General features: G+C 40.1%; 2 protein-coding genes across 13 annotated transcripts in view; both read right to left on the bottom strand.

The window, feature by feature from the left end:
* rims1b (regulating synaptic membrane exocytosis 1b) overlaps positions 1-9008 on the bottom strand; it is a 91224-nt gene extending 82216 nt beyond the window's left edge. For 3 of the 12 annotated variants that reach the window (XM_065965790.1, XM_065965759.1, XM_065965826.1), the window contains exon 1: positions 7077-8998. In XM_065965790.1, the coding sequence (XP_065821862.1) occupies positions 7077-7243 (167 nt within the window). In that variant the 5' untranslated portion in view covers positions 7244-8998. Of the gene's footprint in view, positions 1-7076 lie in introns of all 12 variants that reach the window. The other 9 variants (XM_020652311.3, XM_065965508.1, XM_065965562.1 and 6 more) reach the window with 6 other exon arrangements.
* A 2500-nt stretch (positions 9009-11508) lies between these two features.
* Positions 11509-16723, bottom strand: krt97 (keratin 97). Its single transcript, XM_020652325.3, has 8 exons — positions 16258-16723; positions 15327-15409; positions 14935-15091; positions 14160-14324; positions 13920-14045; positions 13382-13602; positions 12908-12957; positions 11509-12127 (listed from the first exon to the last, which is right to left on the bottom strand). The coding sequence occupies exons 1-8, from the start codon at positions 16639-16641 to the stop codon at positions 12021-12023; spliced, it is 1293 nt and encodes a 430-aa protein (XP_020507981.1). The 5' UTR covers positions 16642-16723; the 3' UTR covers positions 11509-12020.
* Between the last annotated feature and the right edge of the window lie 7793 nt (positions 16724-24516).

The following is a 24516-nucleotide window of genomic DNA, read 5'->3' as shown; positions in this document are numbered from 1 at the left end:
ATTAGCATGCTAACACAACAATGCACCGCAAGTTGTTTTGGTTTCATGCTGGTGCTCAAGGGCGACATCTGCTGGATCAAAAAATCACATATAAAGCCTTGAAGGAATTGCAAACCATGGAGTCAGGGAAAGTTTGACACTGCTTTTCATATTCCAATCCAATCCAACTTTAAAACAACCACAGTTGACCAAAGTGCTGCACAGAAGAATAAATAAAATATGTAACGAGCTCACGAGATAAAATAAAACTACATGTGAAATACAGAATCAATATTAGACAACATGAACGCAAACACATAAATCAGGGATAGGCACGTATTGGCATGATAATATCACGCAACGAATATATTAGTCACGTTCTCCAAACAGAAACATTGCGCAAAAAATATTAATAATGATGTTAATGCCATTGTGTACAAAAGGGTTGTGTTTGTTAATCAGTTCTGCTTGAAATTACTTCCACAGGTTGAAGCATCCATTTCAAGCTTCAAAACTCACTTCTTGGCCTAAAGTAAGAACACACAGAAATATGTGCTGACACACTCACACGTGAACATGTGTGCTGACTGAAAAGTGCACCTGCAGTGGTTTTTTTTTTGTTCATTTTACAAAAAAACTGAAAAGCAAACATACAATGCAGCTTTTTAAGACATCATGCAGCAAAGATGACAGATGTGTCAGAAAAACTCACAAGAATTCGCACAAAGCAGTACCCCCACAACCCCCTCATCCCCCCACCCTCCACTGGTTTCCATTCCTCCAGGTGTTGCAGACACACTCGACAGCCTCTGAGTTCTTTTAATTAAAAGACAAAGTGTGACGGTCCCATACACACACACACACACACACACACACACACACATACGTACACACGTACACACGTACACACACAAGCACATACATATGGAGCTCATGGCTTCACACTCTCTCCAGCTGTCTGGAAAAAATAGTGTTTGGCTGGCTGCAAAGCAACAGGACAAACTGTACAGTGACAAAGGCATTCTGTCTCCGCAAGAGTGTCCCTTCCATCTGCAAGCTTTCATCCACAGGCTGAGAAAACAGCAACACCATCTGGGTTTGTGCTGCATTGTGTGTGCTGCTGATCAAAAGTGGTTCAACCTATGTAGAGGCTGTGTGTACGTGAAGGTAGATATATGAACCAATGAGTGCATACACAATCTTTTAGATTAGAATATGTGATCAGATACATGCCATGTCACACATGTACGTGCATGTATAAAGTACATTTCCTCTTCATTTAGTGGAAGTCAACAGTAGGTAAAAAAACCCAGAAACAGGTTAACAAGAAAAAAGCTGAGTACATCAACAGCAGCCAGTGAACTGAATATTTTAATATTTCAGGAACTGCCTCCATGTGTGTGCTATTTTCAGAACGGATTCATAATTCAACATTAGAATTTTTCCACGCAGAAATCTTGAAACTCTTAAAACTGCACAGGAAAACGTTTCTTTTTATGTTAACTGAAAGATAACAAAAGAGGGTTCAGTGGGAATCTTCCTTTTAGTCTAGAGACTAGATCTGTTAGCTTGATTTGATACCAGCTTTTATGTTCAAGCTTCCTGGTTATAGAAACTGTTTTCAGCTTTTCCTGTACAAACTTTTGTACAGGAAATATTATCATCTCCATTTAGAGCTCGACAGATAAATCGACAGTCGATATTAGCACATCATGTAACTATCTGTACAGTCTAATTTTCTCTCTGATATTTGCCGATATAAATAGTTTTTTTTAATATATATATATATACAGTTTTTATTTTTTATTTGTCATCTTCTAAGTAAAAATTAGTGATTCTGTGCAATGTTGTTATTCTAGCCATGTATTACCTGATGCGTTCACATTCAAATATCTGCTCACCCCATGACTTAACACAGATATTTAACTAGCAGGCTGGCAGGAAAACATCAGGGTAAAGTTTGGGTGAAAAATTTTGCCATTTCACATAAACACATGCAGCTCAGCCAAAACATGATTGAGGACATTTTCAGATGCGTGTGAGTGAATTTATGCGCACTGATTCACTCTTTTACACAACTGAAGCTCCTAACAGATAAATAAAGTTATTTGAAGTTGAAGTTTTGTGCATGTGTGAAAACAACAAATATGTGTTCTGTGTTCAAAACTGCCCTCCTTTCTTTTTTTTTGACAGACTTCTTGTTTTATAGCATCATCTAGTATGTTGTCTTATTATGAAAATAATATAAGTTCCAGATGTTATTCCATATTTCTGCCATTGTGTGTTCTTTATGTGCTGTCTAGTGTCCTTTAGTTGAATGTCTAAGCGGACACAACTTAAAGTAGCTAATATGCTCCCTAGAGGAACTGTGGAGTCAACTAACAATTCACTGTGGGTCCATGCCTACAAGCAGTCCTGTCACATGACATGTAATCATTTTGATTTATTGTTAAGAAAGACTGATTGACAGCTTTGAGGGGGGATGAGGGGGTTTAGAATCAACCACCATCAGAAACACATTGAAAAACATAATTCAGACTGCTTCTCCTGTTAAATAAAAAGCCTACTCTTGACCTTGCCTGAGGACTACAGTTGACCACTTGGTGGACAGTAGCAGCCATATCAGACAGCACACAGGGATGGGGGCTTTGCTGCCCTCTAGATGCACCCTATAGCCTGGAGCCTTGGGGAGCCCTGGTAAAGAGATTAGCCGTGTGTGTGTGTGTGTGTGTGTGTGTGTGTGTGTGTGTGTGTGTGTGTGTGTGTGTGTGTGTGTGTGTTTATGTCTCCCCTTTTTTTCCATCATTGCCTCACTCTAATCCTTAAAACCTCTAAATCCTCCCTCCTCTTCCTCCTTCTGTGCCCCAGGTCCTGATTTTTTTCTGTCCATCTGGTGTCAAGCAACACACCGCAGCCAATCTCCACCTCCCACTGCACCATATACCTCAGAAATGTTCTCAACCTAACACTTGTTTTCCATTATTTGGGTGCTAATTGACCAACAGGTAAAAAAAAAAAAGTTTGCAATTGCCTCAGCAGATTTCTCCCGCTGTCAGCCACAAAAACAGCAATGGCAGCAACACAATCCTTCAGAGAAAAGCGCCAAATCAAATACAAAGCTTAAGGTCTTTTGTTTCAGAACTTACAGGCTCAGGTTGTTGAATAAAGTTTACATGAAATTGGAGAGATACAATGTTTTTTTCGTTGAGGATATAGCCTGTTTCAAACCAAGAAACAGACGTAATGATGCTCTCTGTAAAACCAAACTCCATTAACAAAAGCAGTACTTTTTTTACAATAGGACACAAGAGGTTTTAATCTAGTGCAGCAGCAACCAGTTAGCTTGTTTTGCAATGTTGTGTGACTTTGAGTTTTAAATAATTAGCTCAGATCAAACAGACGACACACAAACAAATTTGACAAGACGGCAGCAGACCAGAAAATTCAGTGTTCTGAGAGGTAAAGTTTATGTTTTTTTAATGGAATCTGGTGGTGAGGGACATAACAGCTTCATCTTTTTTTATTCAAGAAAATGAATCATCTAACAACATGAGCTGTCAGTGGCAAAAACCAACAGTTTTAGTGAATGCATTTTCATTAAAGATCGCAGCCATATAACCCATCAGCTAACAATCTAGCAATTCTGCAAACTTTTAGTACCCATTAGTCATTTAGTCTAAAATATGTAAAAATGGGGGCCATGTTTTAAAATAATAGGCTTCCCCTTTAAAGAATTTGATCAGTGTCAGAAAACAACACTGCAGCCAGATGTGAGTTCCCGTGAAGTCGGAGAGTAGTACTACCAACAAGCCTAACATCAACACAAGTGGGAGCCTCGATTAACCCCCCCCCCCGCCCCCCCGCCCCCTTCCCCAAACCTTAAGGCTCTGTGTTGTGCCTCCATCCCCGTCCCAAATGTCTACAACCTCTCTGCTCAGCACATCAATATTTTACATATTATTTCTATATTTACAATTTTGGAAACCTCAGAAGCTCACAGAGAAGTTTTGAAGTGTAGAGAGAAAAAGACTTCCAGCAGTGCGAGGAGGAGGAGGAGGACTTTAAAGTCACCACAGCGTCAGGACGGCCAGTAGCTGCTGTGCTCAGCGTTTCGCTCACTCCCCACATCATGACAGCTCCACTCTCACATCCTCTGGATTAGGAAGTCAATGGAGGTTTAGCAAGTCAATGGATGGAGTCTGTAAAGTGTATAGTGTATTAGACATGGACAAAGTGGTCGTTAGGGGTGTGAATGAGTGAGGGGAAAGCCCAGGTGCTGACCCTCTCACAAGCCTGACCATGAGCAAATGATCAACCATGTAGCAGGTGTTTTGGTTCAGTCACACATCAGGACCTTTCTCCTGCTGGAGGTTAAACTCAGCAAATATGAGTACAACCTTATCTCTGCCAGCTGCTCGGGGAACGCTGCAACTTGATTGGACAGTGCTGACCAGGTAGACGGCCCTGTCACAAGGTACTTAAATGTCATATTTGGATTGGAGGATTCATTGTTGGGGGAAAGAATTGTTGGCTGATTTATTCATGTTAAATCAGCCACAAAGATGTTTTAGTTCCTTCATTTTTATAAGATGGGTACATACTTTTGGCAAAATTTGAAATAAATTATGAAAGAACTTGGATAGTATGAGTGCATTAAAACAACAAATTGGTGAATCACTATAAGTTTTGTTAATTAAGGTACGCACTTTCGGTATTTAAGCGGCTTGCCTGAAGTTTTTATGAAGATAGTCAGACTAAATTTCAGATTTGTTTTGATACATTTATTCAGCCAGTAGTTATGTTCAAGTTTACTGATTTCTGTCTGACACAGATGCTCCTGTACTTCTTAGTTACTGTAAGCATCACAAACATTCAACAAAAACACAAGGGTCAGTTTGTTATTTCTTTATGTCAACTTGTGTCAAACTGTACAAAAATGGTCATGTGTTTGACTTTTTTCTGTTGTTAATGTAGCTCAGTGGCTAATTAGAAACTTCAGTTGATCGACTGTTTCTCCATCTGTCAAACCAATAAGCCCAACCGGCCTTTTTATTTTTTAATTTATGGACATTTGCTGTGAAGAATGATTCACAGGTGTGGAACCACATCTAGTTTCGTTGACGATTATCAAGAAGAACTGGGGTTTTTTCAGAATCTGGTAATGGTGATGTAACCAATTTAAGCCTGAAGAGTGTTTTTTCTTAACACATGATGCTCTATGATTAACCAAAGGTTCAAATTAGATTCAAACACAATGATCAATGAAAAGTTAACATGATACATTTAAATGGTTTGCACTGGCATCTGGATCAGACCAAAAATGTCTTTGTTATATAGGTATCTAACCTTGGTTGGATTCAAGGCTAAAAACTCAACATAAGAGGTATTAATGACTAATGAGTACAAAAAGGATGTTCACAAAAAATGCTGCTTTTTGCCACTGATTGGCCAATTTGCTATACCTTCAAAGCTATCAGCCTCCATTGACAAAAACATTAGTTTTTCATTTTGACTTCCAGGACACAGGACAAGTTGTTCATAACAAACTGCAATACAGTCTTTATTATTTGTTTGTGCATGGTGTATAATAAGTTGATTATTACTCAGTTGCTCTCTGCCTATCCAGTCCGCATCTTGCATCAAAATCTTGCAAAATACACGGTAGCAAACACTCAAGACTGCCTACTGCTCACAAGCCATTCTCTCATATTCCTGCTGCTCCCCATCAATGATTAGCCAGATGATGAAGCCATTATTGACTGAACCTGAGCCCTGTGCCTCATGGAACATTAAATACATCACTTCCTCTCAAGGGGCCTCAACGCAGCTCTCACCCAGCATCCCCTTCAGGCTGCAAGCAGGAAATGAAAACAGCCATTAGAATAGAAGCTAGCCAGAGTGCTGCTGATGCTTTAGGATGCTGCACACCTGCTACACAGCGAGACAACATCCTCACATGCCGGTTGCAGGTGTGGACACACTGTCTGTAGACTGGCTGTCGCTTGGAATGAAAACCCCCTGAGACATCAAAGTGCTCGATAACCAAGGCTTTTGTTGGAGGCAGCTGTAGCACACACAGCCAGACCCTCAATAACAAACACAAATATCTTTCAGGCTTATTTGTATTGTTACACAGCCCGTGTTTTCTATTCTGCGACTGGTTGCCTATTTGAGTGTACGGGGCATGAGGATAATTCAGGTGCATTTTCTCATCTGTATCGTGTCCGGTTTAGGCCTACTAAGAATTCTAACCACACCCCATCTTCCTTCTTCCGTCGGGGGGGAGCAAAAAAATGAGCGTACACACCAACCTCCACCACGATCCGACTGTCGGGGTTATAAAACGGTTTGTGTCGCTCCAGGCCTCTGAGCTATAATGTCAACTGATGTTGCCATTATTAACAAAGCGATCTTTCTTTTTGTTCTCACACACGCATACACAATCACTCCGCTTTTGCAAAAAAAAAAAAAGAAAGCCACTCCAGCCAGCGTGCGTAAAATCAGAGCGCAGTTGGATGTGTAAACTGAGGGATGGGGTGCAGTCCCCATTGATGAAAAACGAGTGGGTGAGGGATGGAAAAATGCTATGATTCATCACCAGCAGCACCCCCTCCCATCCAATTTTCTCTCTCTCTCCCCTTACCAGCAGCACTGTCACACCCCATCCACAAGGTCCTGTCTACACCTGTAACACGTTTGACCCTGTTTCGGGTCATCTTCATTGACTGTGATTGTATACATGTTTTCATTTATAGATTGATTTCAGCAGAATCAAAGCTCATGAGACTATACCAGCCGGACTTGTGACGGTGTTGAGCTGTTTTGGAGACACATCTTTTTTTTTTGCTCTACGTAGCCTTACGTTGGTGAAAACCTTTAGGTGATCCCATCAAATTGTGTTGAAGGCGAGCCTAGAAGTGCCAGAGTGATGGTAGAACATAAAAGATGCGTCGGCTAATGGTTACCTGATGTGATGGGTGTGTGTGATGCTGGTAGCACTGGTTATAATGGGTGTAAAAGGGACGGTTTTCGAACCGGAATTACGTTGTTGTAAGCGTAACTTCCACGTAAAAAAAGAAGAAAATTGCTGCCCTTACTTAAGCATGGCTTGTTCTTTATCTTCTTCCTCCTTCTGCCGAGCCATCACACCCATGATGATCTTCCTCTCCTCCTCGGTGAGATGACTCAGGTCCGGCAGATCCGGCATGGATGGCGGCGCGGTGGGTGGGCGAGGGCCACCCTGGGGCCCCACCGAGGCGGACATATTTTCCACCACCACCCCACCTCCTCCTGCTCCTCCTCGGCGAGTCGTTTCGGCTGACAAGGTTCCCCGGAGCGTTTCCGAGCCACACCTCACGACCTGGTCCGCGTCGTGCAGAGCGGCAGCGGCAGCCGCAGCAGCTCCGGCGAATAGTGCAAGCCGCTCATGGTTGCAGGCACCCTCGATTGTGCTTTTGTTTGTTCTCTCTGGCTGTTTCTCCCACCGCTCTCTTGTCTCGTCGTTCCCCCCCACCCCCCGGCTGCCCGCCTCTCCCCTCCACCGCCCGGATTCACTGACAGCCCATTTCCGCTTTTTTTTGACGCCGGGAGTTGAGTCGAGCTGTAGGGGATCACTCTGCTGCTCTGTGGTGCCTCCGCCGCCGTCGGACTGGAGCTGGATGTTGGGGCGGTATAGGCGGAGTCCGTGATGCTTCTCTCTCTCTCTCTCTCTCTCTCTCTCTTTCTCTCGCTCGCTCTCTTCTCCCTCTCTCTCTCAGTCAATGGGAATGCAGACCTACTCCCTGCTCTCCTCTTTTAGCGGAGGCGCGCTTACTCATGTGAGAATGGGGTCCTCACTCCTCACCATCATCACAGGCAAGCACAGCTTTTTATACTGAAAATACACTCACTCACCCCTGTGATCAAATACACACTCTCTCTCTCTCTCTTTCTCTCTCTCACACACACACACACACACACACACACACACACACACACACACACACACACACACACACACATACACACACACACACACACACACACACACACACACACACACACACACACACACACACAAACAAACACATTCAACAACACACTATCTCTCTCTCTCACTCACACACAGGCGAACCAAACAGCACACAAAGTTCTGGAGTGGACAAACCTTAATATCTCGCGATAGTTGGATTTTTGGGGGGGGTTTCCCAGTAAAATAAATCCCAAGCCAAAAGCCTGATTTAATAAAAGGGGACACTTTCTCATAGTTTGTCCTAGAACCATACATTCAGTCGATTTCAGCACCATGGACAGCAGCCTCTCTAAACAGCACTATACAGGTTTTATTTTCCTCATTGTTCCTGCGATTAGAAAATCTGTTCTCAAAAATGTTCTCCTTGTTTGATTTTAAGGCATCTATGCAAACAAACTTAGTAAACAATAGAAAACAAACCTCAGTTTCCCGCACTTTTTAAATTTTATTTTGTTAAGCATTTCCCAGGTGCTGTTTTACATCTGTAATTTAGATAAAATGCATTTTTGTCGCTTTTATTTAGCATGTATGTATTTAATGTTTTGTCTATAACTCAGTTTCACTTGGCTGCATGCTTGAAGACTTTTTTCTCAGGGACATTACATTACAGGATGAAATAGACACAATTGTGCCCAAAAAAAAGAAGCATTTGATTCATGCTGTGACTCATTTATTTCGACTTGGACCCAACACATCATGTTAACATTAACCCATTAACACTAATTATAACACAGTTTAGGCTCAATTAAACACCTCCCTGTAGGCTAAGGTGAGTCTATGAACCACATTTGAAAACTCTATAAATCCTATATAATATGTAAAATCCATTGTTTTTGCTATTCTTCTTGTCTATAGCTACTGCTTTTTCTCAACCTGACTACATTTCTTCATGTATTAGCCTATTACTTTTTAAATCCTGTGTACTTTTATAAATCATGATGTACCATTATGTATCCCTTTGTAGTTATTCTGCCTTTAGGCAATTGTTGAGTACATCTTTTGTCGTGCACTTTGTTATCTTTAACTCAAAGTATTTTGAACTGATGTTACTACTTTTGACATGATTAAGTAAGTTTAACCCAATAAATCCTTCATATCTTATAGAAGGGATTCTGACTCTTTAATCGTCTCAGTTACAACAGACCCCCCCCTCCCTCTCGCCTTCCCTCTCATCTCGTTTTGCATTCACATCAGACTCTCAGGCTATACCGACCCGCAGCTGGCACCGGTTTCTCCCGGATGACGTAATGCCGTGTGAGTGGCTGACTCTATCCAGTAGATGGCATTAACCCCAGCCTCCGTCAAGCAAGTGACGTCACCGAGGAGGTGACTGTACAGCGGTGACGTCAGCTTCCCGTGGTGCAGAATTTTGTCATCATTTAAGTCGTGACTAGGGACCACCAGCTCCTAGTGACAGAGTCGTTTTAAGGCAAAGCGGATCTCTGCAGACCTGAGACTATAAATAAACACTGAGCGCTGTCTGAAGGAGGATTTGGCTTCAAAGCCTCTGAATTTACATTTTGTATTTTTTAAATCAATATAAGGTAATGCTATTAAAGATACGTTTATGAATGTGAAATGTTAAGCCAATGGACACCAAGTTTCTATTGTTCCTAGAGTTGTGGAGGGGATTATTGCCCTTCCTATCCTTGAAATTGAGCCATGTTTGAACATTTTCCCACATTCATGTCTTCCCAGGTACAGAGTAAATTAAAATGACCTTTGACTCTAGTGAAACTAAATCATAACTATCTTATATGTGAATAATGCTCAACACACAAAGAATATGTATGCTGTATGGAAATCTACATAAATACCTTTGAGGCTGCATTTAAGTATTGCATTCCTCTAAGACAGGCAAAACACATTTTTACCAGCCTGTGCATATTTCACCTTTTCCACGATGAATGTTGTCTCGTTCTTTGAGGAGAGAGAAAATAGAAAGACTTGCCCTGGAAAGCATAACAATAATGTAGGACAGAAATAATGACAGAAATGACAAACAAAAGTAGTACTTCAGGTAGGTGAGCCCTCTACTGGATAAAAGCGGCATTGAACCTCTTTTCAAAATAAACATTTATATGAATTAATGATTGAGAAAGTATTTCTGATTAAAAAATGTCGATTATGGAGAATTGTGAAAGTTGTTTTGGGCGGAAAGGGATCATAATCCACAATATAGTGAGAGCTTAATGTGATTTACAAAATATTGTTATTTTCAAGAAATCACAAGATAAATAAAATACCAGAATTAAAATTGAAAGTAGAGGTTAAAAAGCTGTTATGGAGCTAACGATGAATCTTTAAATTCAGAATAATTGTTGACATGTTTGTCTTGAATATTGTAGGTAATGCTCAGATATAAGCAAAAGTTTAATTAAGTCACAGTCAGTGAATTTTTGGATTAGTTTGTAATCACTAAAGACATAAAACATTTTCTATACCTTGCTCACTTCTTGATCATTAAGTAAAGTGACTTTGCTTTGATACAAGAACTTGTGACTCGCCTTAAACAGAAAAGCTGAATAAATGTGAATGTACCGACATCTAGTGGTAGAAAGATTGCGACTGCAGGCTAGACACCTTTGTAACATCTCACAGACCCACATCATGTTTGTAAGTTAAACTAGGGCTGTGAAACTCTTGTAGTGAGATGTTATAATTAATGGATTATAGTAAAAGTCATAAACTGTGCTGTGGTAGCAGAAGTGCATTAGAGTCATATAGTCTAAAAACGTGTTAGGTTAGGGAGAAAATTAGGCTTACTTTTACTAACGTTAACTAACCTGTGGTCATACCAGACCATGTAAGGGAGTGCATGTATATGAGTAAGAAAGATGGGAAGAGTGTGAAACTTCGTTTTTTTTCTTAAAGTCTGCTCGCTCACAGATGTTATAAATATAAATCACTGTGGGCCACAAACAGTTATTCTAAAAGTACAAAATGGTATTCATGCAAGCCTGGATTTTTTTAAATGCTGCATGGAAAAGGCATGTTTAACTACTTTGATGTACAATTATAGTTTTTAGAGTAAGTCCTGCAACTGAAAAATAAAATGTGAAATGATTATATTTTCATCACTCTGGAAGAAGAACAAAACAAAAGTCTTGCCTTTTCCTGAGCCAACTCTCTGAACAGTCCCCCCCCGGGGGTGGATGCAACAACCCCTGAGTAACTTTGATAAAGCAGTGGTGTGTTTATTAAAACACACCACTCAAACTTTTCATTTATTAGAGAAAACATTTATTCCATCTCTTTGGTCCCTAAAGTGAATGAAGAGAAAAACACAGCTTGTCCAATTCATGTCCTATGTTAATATTCTTTTGAGAACAATGAGCCATTGCAGCACACCAAATATATTATTTTAAATAGTGGATCACATAAAAGCATCTTCATGATGTCAAAAGCAATACCGCAGAGAATGAAAATAATCAGATAAAGCAAATCCCTCTGAGTGTTTAAATAACACCACAGCAGCTTTTTTTTATAATCTTCTAAACAAAGACAAAGCAAATGAATCAAATGGAAGACAGATGTTTATTCTCTTCAGAAAATAAAAATAAAGATGCAATAATCCCTAACACAGCAGGACACATGATTTTTTTTAAAGATAAGTGTGATTTAATTTAGAGAAAGAGGTCACAGCAGTCACACTGCTTTCAAAATAATACCCAAAACACCTTTAACATGAGAAGCAAGCATTATTATGAAGTGATTCAGAATGAATCTCCATTACCTTTATACTATGTGACCTAACTCTTGACTCCAAGTGCCATCTAGTGTGTGAAAGTGGTATTTCAGGATGCAGTTTGGGCTGGATATTCAGTTTGGAGTGAAATCCAAACAAATATCATTTAGGCACAGACAATAATCTGCCTACAAATTTAAAAGCGTTCATTTAATCTTGTTTTATGAAAAAAGAAAACATCAAACTATCAGCACCTTTAAGATGTTGGGAGACATAAACATATCTGAATTTTGTTTTGTTTTGTTTTGTAATTTGGCTTGGATCTGTTGGTATACTGTCCGTCTACTTTGAGAGGATCTCTGTGTCCACGTCTTCTGTACGGCTCACCACTTTTCCATCAACAATCTCCTCGATCACCACCCTTCTCCTCTGGGAAATGACTGGTTTGGCTGCAAAAAAATAGAAGATAATATTTAACATCCTAAAGTTATACAAGCTAAGAGCTAAAAGGTAAAGTGCTCATTAGGTAAGGGTATGAGCACTTGAGTACTTGTTGACGTCATTATTGGCAAAAGTTTCACTAATGAAGCACCTGCACGCACATTGTGTGAGGCTACATAGCTCAACTAAGTTAGCGTTACATGCACAACGTGAGCCATGAACAGGGAAAGTGATGTCTGGAAGTATTTTGACCAAAAGACGATAATGTGTAGTGCAAGATAATTGGGCTTACACTCGTAGAATTACTAGTAAGATACTGAGCCCTGTTAGCACACGTCTATGTGATGATACCAATGTGTGGAGAAGAAGAACTGATGAGCGGCACACTGCTAAAAAATATAGCTGGCCACTTCAAAGCAGCTGCTCAGGAGTTGAATCGTGTCTGACTCAAAAATATATTTATAATTTGTAAGTTTAAAAAAAATATATTATTATTTTTGGGCTTTTTGTGCCTTTAATGGAGAGATAGGACGGTGGATAGAGTCAGAAATCAGGGAGAGAGAGTGAGTGGGGAATGACGTGCAGGAAAGGAGCCACAGGTGGGATTTGAACCTGGGCTGCCCGTCTGGAGGAGCAAAGCCTCCACACATGGGGCGCACGCACCAACCACTGCGCCACCAGCGCCCCTATAATTGGCAAGTTATCAATTACTCGTTTCTATGGTAATGAGAGTACTTGAATATTGACATCAATGAACATGCCAATGCCTAGTGTGTAAGTAAACTTACGTTTGACAACTTCTACTTCTTTGAAGGTTGTAGTCGTTGTAACAGTAGACCTGTGGGGAGACAAAAGTTGAGTTTGTTGCATTCAAATATCAAAAGAAATGTGAGCATTTAGGAAATATTGTTATCCACCCTCATGCAAAGAACTGGGGAATAAAATAAAAATAAATAAATACCTTCTAGCACCTCAAAGTCTACAATTTACACATATCTTGATTTTTTTTAGTGATCATTAAATGTGCTGATTTTATTACTTTTGCAGAGAGCCAAACTACCTATTTCCCAGTGTTTCCTAACTTAATGCTAAGCTAAGCTAATGTTCTTTTGTTTGGCATCATATCGGTAAGGAGATGGTATTGAGGTTTTTTAGTTTTGCTCTAAGTAATAAAGCTATTAAGAGTAAATCCTAAAACAGACATTTACCTGATAAATGTACTAATGTAAAGCGGTACATTTTGTAACAGAAATCTCCCTTACTTGACATCTCCTCCATCCAGCAACCTCCTGTACTCAGCGATCTCCAGCTCCAGCCTCGTCTTGATATCGAGTAGCATTTGGTATTCAGCGGATTGCTTCTCGATGTCTGCCCTCATATTACTCAGCTCATTCTCCAGTCTGTCGACCATGAGCTGGAGCTGGCTCATCTGAAGGCTGTAGCGGGACTCTGTCTCTTCAAGCTGGCCCTCCAAAGCAGATTTCTTCACAGGGAGAAAAAAAAAATGGAGGAGATGCGAGGGTTAATTGAGCACTTATTACTTTTTTTATTTTTCTTCTCCCGACTAAAGTTGCCTCAGGTTAAAAAAAAGTGTGCAAGCATAAACAAATGATGACTGACAAGTGTAATGTCTAAGAGGCTATTTATAGTGTGGATAGTCAAACATGTAGTCAGACATGTTACTATAGTATGCGTGGTGTACAACTCAGAAATGACACACTTGATTTTGAGAAGTGCAACAGGTTTTGAAACTGGTACGTGCAGAAAATAAATCATTATGGACATATGCGTTTGAATTACCAGGCTCAACTGGGACTGTAGTTCAATCTGCAGGGCCTGCAGGGTCCTCTTCAGGTCGTTGATCTCACTTTTGGAGGACTGGAGGGTCTCTGTGCTGGTCACCAACTGCTTGTTCAGTTCATCAAACTGCAAGATAGGAAAAAAAGGTTGACATCATGTATTCATCCAGTTTTTGATAGTCAGTTTTATGGAAGATGAGCACAGCTTTATAGGGTTAAACATTTCCTATGTTCACCTCACCTTGGCCTTGTACCATGCCTCCATCTCACGGCGGTTCTTTTCAGCAATACCCTCATACTGAGCTCTGAGAGCATCCAGGGTCTTGGACATGTCATCCTGAGGTGCGGCGTCCACCTCCACGTTCACAGAGCTGGTATTCAAATGGTTGCGCATGGCTGCAAGTTCCTACAGATTGGGAAAAAAAAGAGTCATCGTTAGGTAATGTCAAAGATAAAAGCAAAGTATAGAGAGAAAAAAAGAAAAAATGACACAGAGAGGATCAGACAACATTTGAAGAGGAATATTTGAAAAATCACAATTTCTGTTAAATTGTTGGGCTTTATGACCCAAGAGCTTTTAATTGTTTAGTTTATGCTATCTTATATTAGCACATTTTAAATTGATAGACATTGTCAAACACTTCATTGTCTTAAGTAGTCTTTTGACTAGTTCTGCTGTTATACTGTGTCTTACAACATACTATCAGTTGATCTAATATTATATTATTATCAGTTGAGCTATCATTTTTGGAAGCATCCTGGGGCTGTCAGCAGCACCAACTTTGAGATACACAACTCATAGTCATATTTCCCTCTGTTCATGAAAAACAATGTCCAAAAAACATGATTTATTGTTTTCCAGAGCAGAAAATGAAACCATGGATTTATCGATAAGACCTGTTTAATCTTTTTGCTATCTTTGACAATAGTACTTTTAAAATGAATTTGGATAGGAAACAAGCTTGCTGAGATAGTACGATTCCTTACACTTGCCAAACCTATTCTTCTACACTCACCTCTTTATGATTCTTCTTCAGGAAGACCAGCTCCTCCTTGAGACCCTCAACCTGCATCTCCAGGTCAGACCGGGACATAGTCAGGTCATCCAGGACCTTGCGCAGTCCCATGATGTCTCCCTCCACTGAAGTGCGCACTGCCAGCTCATTTTCATACCTGTTGAAAGAAATGCACATTTAAACTGCTGTATCTGCTCAATTACTGTTACTAACAACAAAAGGAAAAAAAGAGGTGAAGCCAAAACCAGTTTCACCACTTTAATCATTGTGTTGACCGTTACACCCCGGTGACGATATGTCAACTTAGTCTGGAAGCAAATATGTAATGACTTTAATGAAAACAATGTCAATTGTTGGTGGCGGAAAACGTCTGATGTAGCCTTTTCACTCACTTGATTCTGAAGTCCTCTGCTGCCAGCCTGGCATTGTCGATCTGCAGCATCAGCCTGGCATTGTCCTGGGTGGCAAGACTGATCTAAAATAGAAAAGGGGGCACTGTCAGTAGTTCCTTCTTCCATTTATAGCACAAGCACAAAGGTGTGTTTGAGAAACTAGACTGGTACTTTGCCTTTGATGATCAGTAGAATAGTGTTCTTTATGCCTGACTTTGAATATTGATGGCATCATACTGTAACCAAATTAACTTGTTGAGTGTTATCCTTTTTACATTTTCCAACAAGGCGTGTAGCTAGAAGTAAGACAAATAACAAAACAAAACAAAAGCTTTACTGGTAGAGTCCTCTCTCATAAAGGTAAATATCTGTCTGATGTTTTATGATGAATGAGAACACAGTGTCATGGGATCAATGATCCACACCCTGAGGGCACATGACAGTAAAACTACTGATTCGACTTTATAGACTGAGTTAGCAGACTCTATTTGAATGAGGACTCTGTGTTGAAGGGAAATAAGTACAAGATAAACAGTTCACTATGGGATGTACTCAGTGACATGTACAGTCCTCTTTTTTCTAACCTCCTTGGTCTTACATGAGGCCATATGAGGTGAAGTTTTGAATTCATACACCTGATGGAATGATTCATCTTTAGTTATTGGATCGTTTAAGCTTTTTTTTTTATTATACAAATAATAATTGTTGCTATTTGAGAATGTTTCAAATAAAAAATTATAAATACAGCAGTTCTAGAGATTAAATTATCAAAAACTGTCTTTAGGTAAAATGAAGAGTTTGGATATCGGGACAAAAGCAATAAATACTTATTTTTTATTTTAGTAGCCTACTAAACACATTTTTACAGTTGTAAAATAAAGGTTAGACTTAGGTTAGATATTGTTAAAATTGTGTAAAGGGGAAGACTTACCTTTTTGCGCAGGTCTTCGATGATCACCTGGTACCTGCTGTAGTCCCTGACGGTGGGGGTCTGTTTGTCGTACCACTCGCGGATTTGACGCTCCAGCTGCGCATTAGCGGTCTCCAGGGAGCGCACCTTTTCCAGATAGGAGGCCAGCCGATCATTGAGGTTCTGCATGGTCTGTTTCTCACTGCCAGACATGTTGAAATTGTTGTTGCTGCTGCCACCTCCGAGGGCTCCTGACAGGTCAAAACCAGAGCCGAAGCTGTTGGAGGCGTAAGACACCTTGACGTTCCCACCTGAACCGCCATAGACGCTTGCACACCGCCTGGGGCCCGTGGTTGGGGGCAGAGAGTAGAGGGAAAATGCAGATTGGCGGTAGGACATGGTCATGGTGACTTTCCTTCTAACTCAGGTACAGCTCGCAGTGAAAACCCTGTCAAACACAGCGTGTGGTGTGGAGGAGATGGAGCTGAAGCGGACCGTCGGGGTTTTATAGCCACCTCCCAGGGCGGGGGGAGGGGGGGGGAGCGGCCGAACAGGTGGGTGGAAAGATGCTGTTCGGCAGCATCACAGGTGTGTGACCACAGGGCGTGGGAGGCTGGCTTTCAGGTTTACTGCCCGCAATATTTAGCCTTAACGGCTGTCAGGTCGCATTTCTGCTTTATTGTTCTGTGAAGTTGTCACTTTTAATTAAGAATCCATGAAGAAAATAAATAAGAAGGCAGTATGTTGCAGTGGCGGTTCCAGACCACTTTCACTGAGGGGGGCCAAACTGGGGCCATTTGTTTTGTCAGAGGGGAACATTAAACCCAGGTGAAAAATAGACAAAGATGATCGCTTTAAAATAAATATATATATCATGCCAAATAATAGCACACAACATAAAATATAATAGATTGATATTTGTTTCAGTAAGAGTATTTAATACTAGATTGTGAGTCCGGTTGTTGAGTCAAATACTGTGTATGTGTTATTAGAGGGCGCTTCCTTTTGGAGGGGTGGCCACAGGGGGGACCAAGCTCAGTGTTACAGGGGCACTGGCACCTGTTGGCCCCTACCTAGAACCGCCCATGGTATGTTGACTCTACAAACTTGCATCAAAATACATGATAATGATGTAATTTATTGATTGATAGCCTACTTTTACCCTTGAGTCAACACCAAATGAAAAATGTCTTAAATTAATCAGAATAAGGCCAGTGGTTAATTTTTAATTGACCGAAACCACTGACTAAATATTAGCCTAAATCGAACAGCTTAAATTTTATAGCCTGTAACTTACAATGGGCATGTTAACATGGAACTTGCATTTAACAGGTAGCCTATAATATTGACCAAATAAATGTTATATATTATCAAGCTAACATAGCAAATAAGCATCATGTGTCCAAATAAAAATCCATACAAAAAAGAAACCCCATAACCCTGCAACCCGCCACTACCACCAGGACTCGTCTCAATGATGGCTGTAGCATATGCTACAAGGGTTAACCAGTGTTAGGCCTGTAGACTGTCTATATAAACTCAGCATAAAAAAATAAAATGAAACCAAGTCCGTGCTCCATTTTGTTAACTCAATCAGGAAATTGTCCAAATGTTATTTCTAATAACCATAAGCCTTCCTGACAACAACAAAATGGATAAGCTATGTTTATTTTAGCCTGTTGCAAACCTCAGCATGCTAACATGTTTATAGTAGGCCTACTGGTGTCAGGTGGTTAGTCAACCTTGTTCGCCTTGTAAGTGAAGGGTGTTATTAAGCTAACATTTGATCATTTTAAGCGCTGGATTGAATTATTAGGCTACACAAACACAATTTGTGTTAAATAAAAGCAACATCAGCATGCCATGTATTCTTACAATGACCATGCTCACATGCTAGTTTTAGCAAGTAAAGTAAACCATGCTCCCCCTATACATTTAGTGTGTTAGCAGGTTAATTGTTGAATTTCACATGTAATATCAAACGGTTTTCTTTGTAGTGCAGTATTTTGTATATTTGCTTTAAAGAAACAGTTTTTGACCTTGATGAAATATTCTAATATTTTAAGCTTCGATTGCATTTTCTAACCAAACACGAAACTAGGAATTCACTACAAACTCAAAAACAACAAATGACTGAGGTCTGCAGTTCTCTTTTAGATAAAGACCACGATATGCTTTGTTTTTGTTTGATGATATCATTCAGGTCTATGCTGACCAGTCTGTCAGCATCTTTTAACTCAAGTGACATAGCTCAAGTGAAGTATTTTGTATTTTGATGACCAAAGCCTGGATGTTACTGAGACCTAGGATGAAAGGTCGAACTATTAACTCTCTTTCTGATATCATCTTAGAAATGCCAGTCAACTGTGCAGCTTTTCATAGCAGCTGCCAAGCGGCCTTGTTTAATATACTGACAATCACTCAGACTGAATGAAATCCAATTCCCATGAAACTTCTCCTTTCTCATAATAACCTCCTGCAATCAGGTCTTCAAAGACAGTGTTTCCTTTGGCATGATAGCGGTATTGACACATTAATCCTTGAGTAATTTTCCCAAGAATTGATAAGTACTGACATGTTAATACCTCGTAAGGAAAATCAAAGTGTCATTAGGTAAGCTTCTTGTATATATCAAATGATCATAATTGGCAAATGGCAAACAACTCAGAGGCTTAAACTGTTTAGCATAAAGAAAAGATTAAATATAATCTCATAACTGCAAGATAGAATTATAGTTTGAATAGCTCATTAGTTTGACGCTGTTGTTGTGAATATTTTAGGAAGTGCAAAGGATTAAATGACTAAGGGAATACAAGAATTATGACACAACTCTCTTAAACCAAAGTTGTTTTGCATGTTCATGGACATTAAACCGGGAGTCAAAGTAAATGTTAATCCAGAGTTACATTGGCACATAAACAAGGGTAAATGCAGTTTATGCCACCGTTCACTGGAGGACTTTTAGAGGACCAAATCAGACACCATCTCACAAATAATAGTAATAACTTTATTAATGTAGCATTAAAAAAAAGTGTTTGACAATTAATAAAAAAAAGAAAATTGTTTAAAAAAAAAAATGCATGCATCGACTAATAATAAAACACATAATCAGGCAAATAAACAGGTATTTCAAATAAACACAAGACACCTGTTACCAATTTGAGGACTAGATCCCAAAAAAGAAGAAACCCCTCATCCCAACAACAAAGAGACATAAGGGGAAACAGAAAGGAGATTCTGCAGAGAAAGAGGACAAGGACGGCAAGGCCAGTGCACAAGCCTAGTTAAGATAGAGCTCACATCCACGGGGTTAGTCTGTACACAACACACTCTTTATTCTCTACGGTAAATAATAACAACATCAATTTAACATAAAAGCCTGGTAAAAAAAAATACACAACAATGCCAGTGGTTAAGAAAAGCCAACGGATAAAAGTGAATTTTAAGAATCGTTTGAAAAGAGGACGCTGAGTTTGCCTGCAGGGAGTGTCACAGCTATGGGGCTCGAGCTGCAAAGGCTCAGCCCCCTTTTGTGAACAGTCGAGTTTAGAACTGCTAGTTGGGCCCAGGAGGATCTCAGGCAGCGTTAAGGCTCATATGGACTGGAGTTAGTATATCACAGATATTATGGGAAGCCAGCGAAGTCATGCAAGGACAGATGGAATGTGGTCACTTCTCTTGCTATTTGCATTGAAAGCCCAGAAACAGCGTTTTGAACTACACTGCAGTCTTTGGATGTTACACTTGCTGATGCTGGAACAAAGAGCATTTCAATCAGGAGAGACTTAATTGAGAATGAACAATTATCTATTTAACAATAAATTTGCAACAATTTAGATTTGAATGTGCAAAGTCTTTGGGGGATTAGACTCCATCGTGACGACTTCATGTATTCGGAAGGGTAATGAGGCCGACAGCAGGATAGGATACCCCCCTATGGAGTCTAGACACTGGTGGTGGTGAAGAGGTTGTAGGCTATGATGAGCCTAGATCTAGACTCTGCTGAGCTGGAATGGAGGTGACTGGGGCGGTGGTGGGTTGCAGCGGTTGCCCTGAAATGACAGAATGACTGTGGAAGACAGAGAACTGTTTTAGCATTTTGCCGCAGCAGGATGATTGGTTGAGAGAGGTTGTGCCCGAATCTGGTTGGTTAATTACTTAAAGAATAAACGGCCATTATGAGCTGATCACCAGAGCAGGTAGACAGAGGAAGTAGTTTCGGTTGAAGTGAAAGGATGAATGAATTTGTGAAAGAATATAACCAGTCTTCCTGTCTGAACTTACGCTGAGCTCCATTACAATAGCCAAGGCTGGAAGAAATGTATGAGTTTATCGAAGTCACCAGGGGCCCGTTGCACCTACAGGGTTAACGCCTGGTCTTAAGCTAAGTCAGTCTTAACTTGCCGTTCTAAGTCCAACCTGACACGACCGCTGCACCAGCACGGCTTAAGCCTTCTCTTCACTAAGACCGGTCGTAAATCTTACGCCTAGGCAGGAGTCCTGGCCCTCACTATCGCAACAACATTAGACACAAGTAAGAGAAAAGTGTTAATGTTGGCATACCTAATTTACAGGCTTTACAATGAGCGGTTATTTAGTTGGGAGAGAATTGTAAGGGATCAATCCACTGGACATATAGTTGATGAGGAACTGATTGAGAGGTTTCGATTCTATAGGAGGGCCTGAAGAGCTGTCACCGTACTAACAGTTTGTGTCGGACTGAAATGCAACACCATCACCAATGCTGCAGATGCTGATAGTACTTCATTTTTTTTGCAAACAGTGCTTTTTAAAACAGTGCTGGAGACATGATTGGCATCCACAAGTCCACCACCTGTCAGGCCCATCACTGGCACTAAGCTGCCGTCGGCCTTTTTATTAAACATTATTTCCACCAGACCTCTGGCCTCCTTGGCATCGTGGGCTGCATCGATGGAACTCCATCTGAACATGTATCTTTTTTTAAACCACAATGTACCCCCCTATAAATGTTCAGATTGCTCGCAACAACAAATATAATATCATCCTGATGCAAGTGTCCTTGGGGAAAGGAAAGGAATTATCAGATTTTGGTTAGTTGTCTCAGTTGAGCAAAGCAGGAATGCATAGGTTTACCTGGGTATCAAAAGATAGCTCCAAGTCAAATTTGGCCCCTATGTTGAAGGCACTAGCAAACATTGTTTGATAGGACAAGCTAGTACTAGGGGGCGGAGGTACTAATTAGCACTTCAGATTTGGAGTCATTGAACTGTAAAACTTTTTTTGATATACAACTTTAATTTCTAGTGGGCAGATTTTAACAGGGCATAGAGTTGAGTGTCATCTGCGTAACAATGAAAGTCTGCACCGTGCATTTGCAGTATTGGTGCCAGGGGAAGCATGGAATCGTGTGTGCGTGACTTCCAACCTCCAGACTCCATGTTTACATTACACCTGGTTTAGTGTTTCCTGTTTGATGCTTGGAAAAGGTAACTATCCATGAACTTCATGATTCACTGATTTTTGAAGTCAGGACTAGGAGCCTAAGGTCACAATATACATGTTGGATTGTATCCCTGACATTTGAGCAAGGACTTGGATTGCAATATTCCAGCACTGTGTTTGTGCCCTCAACTGTGAAGTTGCTTGGGAAACAGTATGCTGTAAGGCTGAAATAGAGAGTAAAGGTCAATTTTCCACAAAATTAACATCATCATTTGAAATAGTTGTTTTTAGACTCAATTCTGTATGAGAGATAGAACAAAGTCTGATTTTGCAAGGGGGACCTAAACAGGGTAGGAGAAATGTATTGTTGCTACCAGGGTACCAGGGTACTGGTTTAGCTCAGTTGTTAGAGCAGGGGACCCATATACAAAGGCTGCAGTCCTTGAAGCATCAGCTGCAGGTCTGAATTTGGGCCTTGGCCCTGTGATGCATGTCTATCCCCCTCTTTCCTTCCCACCTTTACGGTCCCTCTTCAGCTGTCCTATCAATTCATTTAAAAAACGCCCAGAAAAAAACAACAAATCTGACAAAACGGCAGAACTTTGCTGGCACATGCTTCTTTTTCAAGTGACAGTCTGGTCTGACAATGTAATTGGGGTTGTTCATGTTTTCACTTTATCACACGTCGCCAGGTAAGAGAGATTGCGCCTCTTCTCAGTTTACCTTCTCACTTTCCAGACATACCTCCACCCCTTCAACCAGTCCTTCTGTTGACCCCACAACCAGCCGGTGACAACAGTAAGTACACAGCCCGACTTGTTCATCTGTCTGACATACAGTACTTGCCCTTCCTCGATAAACATTGTCTGACAGCTCAGTGTGCCACTCCCAGGGTAATTGTTTTGTTAAAATCAAGCTCTGTGTAATCCTGGGGTGCTTTCCAAAATGTCTGAAAGGCTTTGAATAAGATAATAGTTTTGTTTTTTCAGTCACCTTACTTCTTTTTGAAAATAATGTAATAATGTAATGGTACTGATTTTAATGATTTTTTAAAAAGTTGCCTCAGGTGGTGAGTCTTAAAGGAAAAGGATACAAGCAGCTCATTACACACAATTTTAAATTCCATTTGATTTTAGCTTTTCTTTTAAATAATTTTCAGGCTTACGTGATTATTTTTAGTTCATAAGTTATATAAAATTTATTTTTCTTTAGATTTTGGGTTTTTTTAAAGCAACGTGGGATGGAAAAAAATAATCTTGATGGACCTGAACGACCCATAGTTACTTAATTATTTTTTCTTTGTGGCTAATTTTCAAATGACTTTCCCAGGCATTCTCTGGTGGAGACACCCTGAATGTTTCATGTGTCAGATAAATTAAGCCGTTCCCTTCATTTTTCTTCATTGGAAATGTGTTGAACACCTACAAAGGTATGTCTTTCATCTATGTGCAACTTTTGACTCCCAGACTTACAGTATAAACTATTTTGTGACTGGAATGTAGTGCGTCTGTTATTCTTATTAGAGGGAAACCGCAAATGCCTAATTGTTTGTACCCAGCAGTATCAGCACTGAAGTAAAAAGGTGTGGAGTGTTTTTTTTTTTTGTAAGCATTAAAAGAGAAAGCTGTTATAAAAGCGCTTCAGCAAGTATTAGCATTGACCTTGTTATTCCTGAAGTGTGAGAAACTCAAATGATGAAATCCACATTGAGGTCCTCTACATAAAGAGGATCAGACACATGCGTACATGGTCAGAAAGGTGAAAACTAAATCAAACTAAATAAATGAGTTTCTCCTCCAGGACTGCTCGCTTACATGCAAAATTTCTGACTATGTTATTGAAGTTACGTCACTGGTTGCGCTTTGAAAACAAGTGGAAACCAAGGGGAAAGTTAGAATAATTTGAATTTAAAGCTGCAGGAGTCTAATAGAAGCGCTACGGCCTAGTTTGTGGCCCCTCTCTCCCTTTAGGAAAGCAATGGCTTAGCCTGCACAGGAACTTCAATCACTTACATGTCTGCTGCAGGTTACAGGTTTGTATTTCATTTTGATCTGAAGTTACATGGGAAAAATATTTGAATTTATAGTGATTGAATTTGAGGTGGCGATACCCAGAAACCTTTTTATAAGATACTTATTTCTTCTAAAGCAATTAACCACATTGTTGTTTAAAGCTCGGCAGTTCTTAGTTTCAGTGTCAGTTAATTTTAGGATGATTCATTTTTTTTTTAACCATTATCGATACAATTTTACCATATTTTTGTCTTCTTGTAAAGATGTTAATAGTAATGAAAAGAGTGTGTGTGCTTATTTAGCCACATATAAGCTATATACGAGTTTAGTTTGAACTCCAGTGTGTTATAAACAGTTGTTAACACTGTCTGTAGAATGATAATGAACAGTTAGGGTAAAGTGTGTTTTAAACAGCTAGTCCCATGAGGGCAATAAGAACTGCGACCCAAACCCCAGACTATTAGCTGAAAGGTAATTTGCTGCTACATGTGACCCTTTCTACATAATACAGTCAATTAGCACACTGTCTAAAATATTGACTAGTGCAGTGTTAAATGGTACAATAATTATAATGGGTGTTGTCAATAAAACCATTAATAACTGGTAAATAGTTTTTATGAGGGTCATAGGAAAAGTTATGTGATGTGCTCTTGTGTTATGGTTGTCTCTGTCTTTCAGTGAGCAAAGCACATGGAGCCTGTTTTAGCTGAACATAGCCCCTAAAGCAAAGTCTGGTGAAGAGTTTATGATAGCTAATCCCTTCTGTGGTTTCGGCTCCAAACCACCACAATACCTCCCAACCCAGACCTCAGGCTTGGGTAATTATATCATGTTCAGACAAAAA

The sequence above is a fragment of the Labrus bergylta genome, chromosome 1 (genome assembly GCF_963930695.1).
Source record: "Labrus bergylta chromosome 1, fLabBer1.1, whole genome shotgun sequence".
Lineage (NCBI taxonomy): Eukaryota > Metazoa > Chordata > Actinopteri > Labriformes > Labridae > Labrus > Labrus bergylta.
This window is presented reverse-complemented; position numbering and strand designations above follow the sequence as displayed.

What these genes read in the sequence shown, in the direction of transcription:
- krt97 (XM_020652325.3), bottom strand. Translation starts at nt 16,641, where the DNA reads ATGACCATGTCCTACCGCCAATCTGCATTTTCCCTCTACTCTCTGCCC. An exon ending in TCGAAGACCTGCGCAAAAAG is followed by an intron (nt 15,410 to 16,257) that starts GTAAGTCTTCCC and finishes TTTCTATTTTAG; the next exon opens with ATCAGTCTTGCCACCCAGGA. An exon ending in AGGCATGGTACAAGGCCAAG is followed by an intron (nt 14,046 to 14,159) that starts GTGAGGTGAACA and finishes CCTATCTTGCAG; the next exon opens with TTTGATGAACTGAACAAGCA.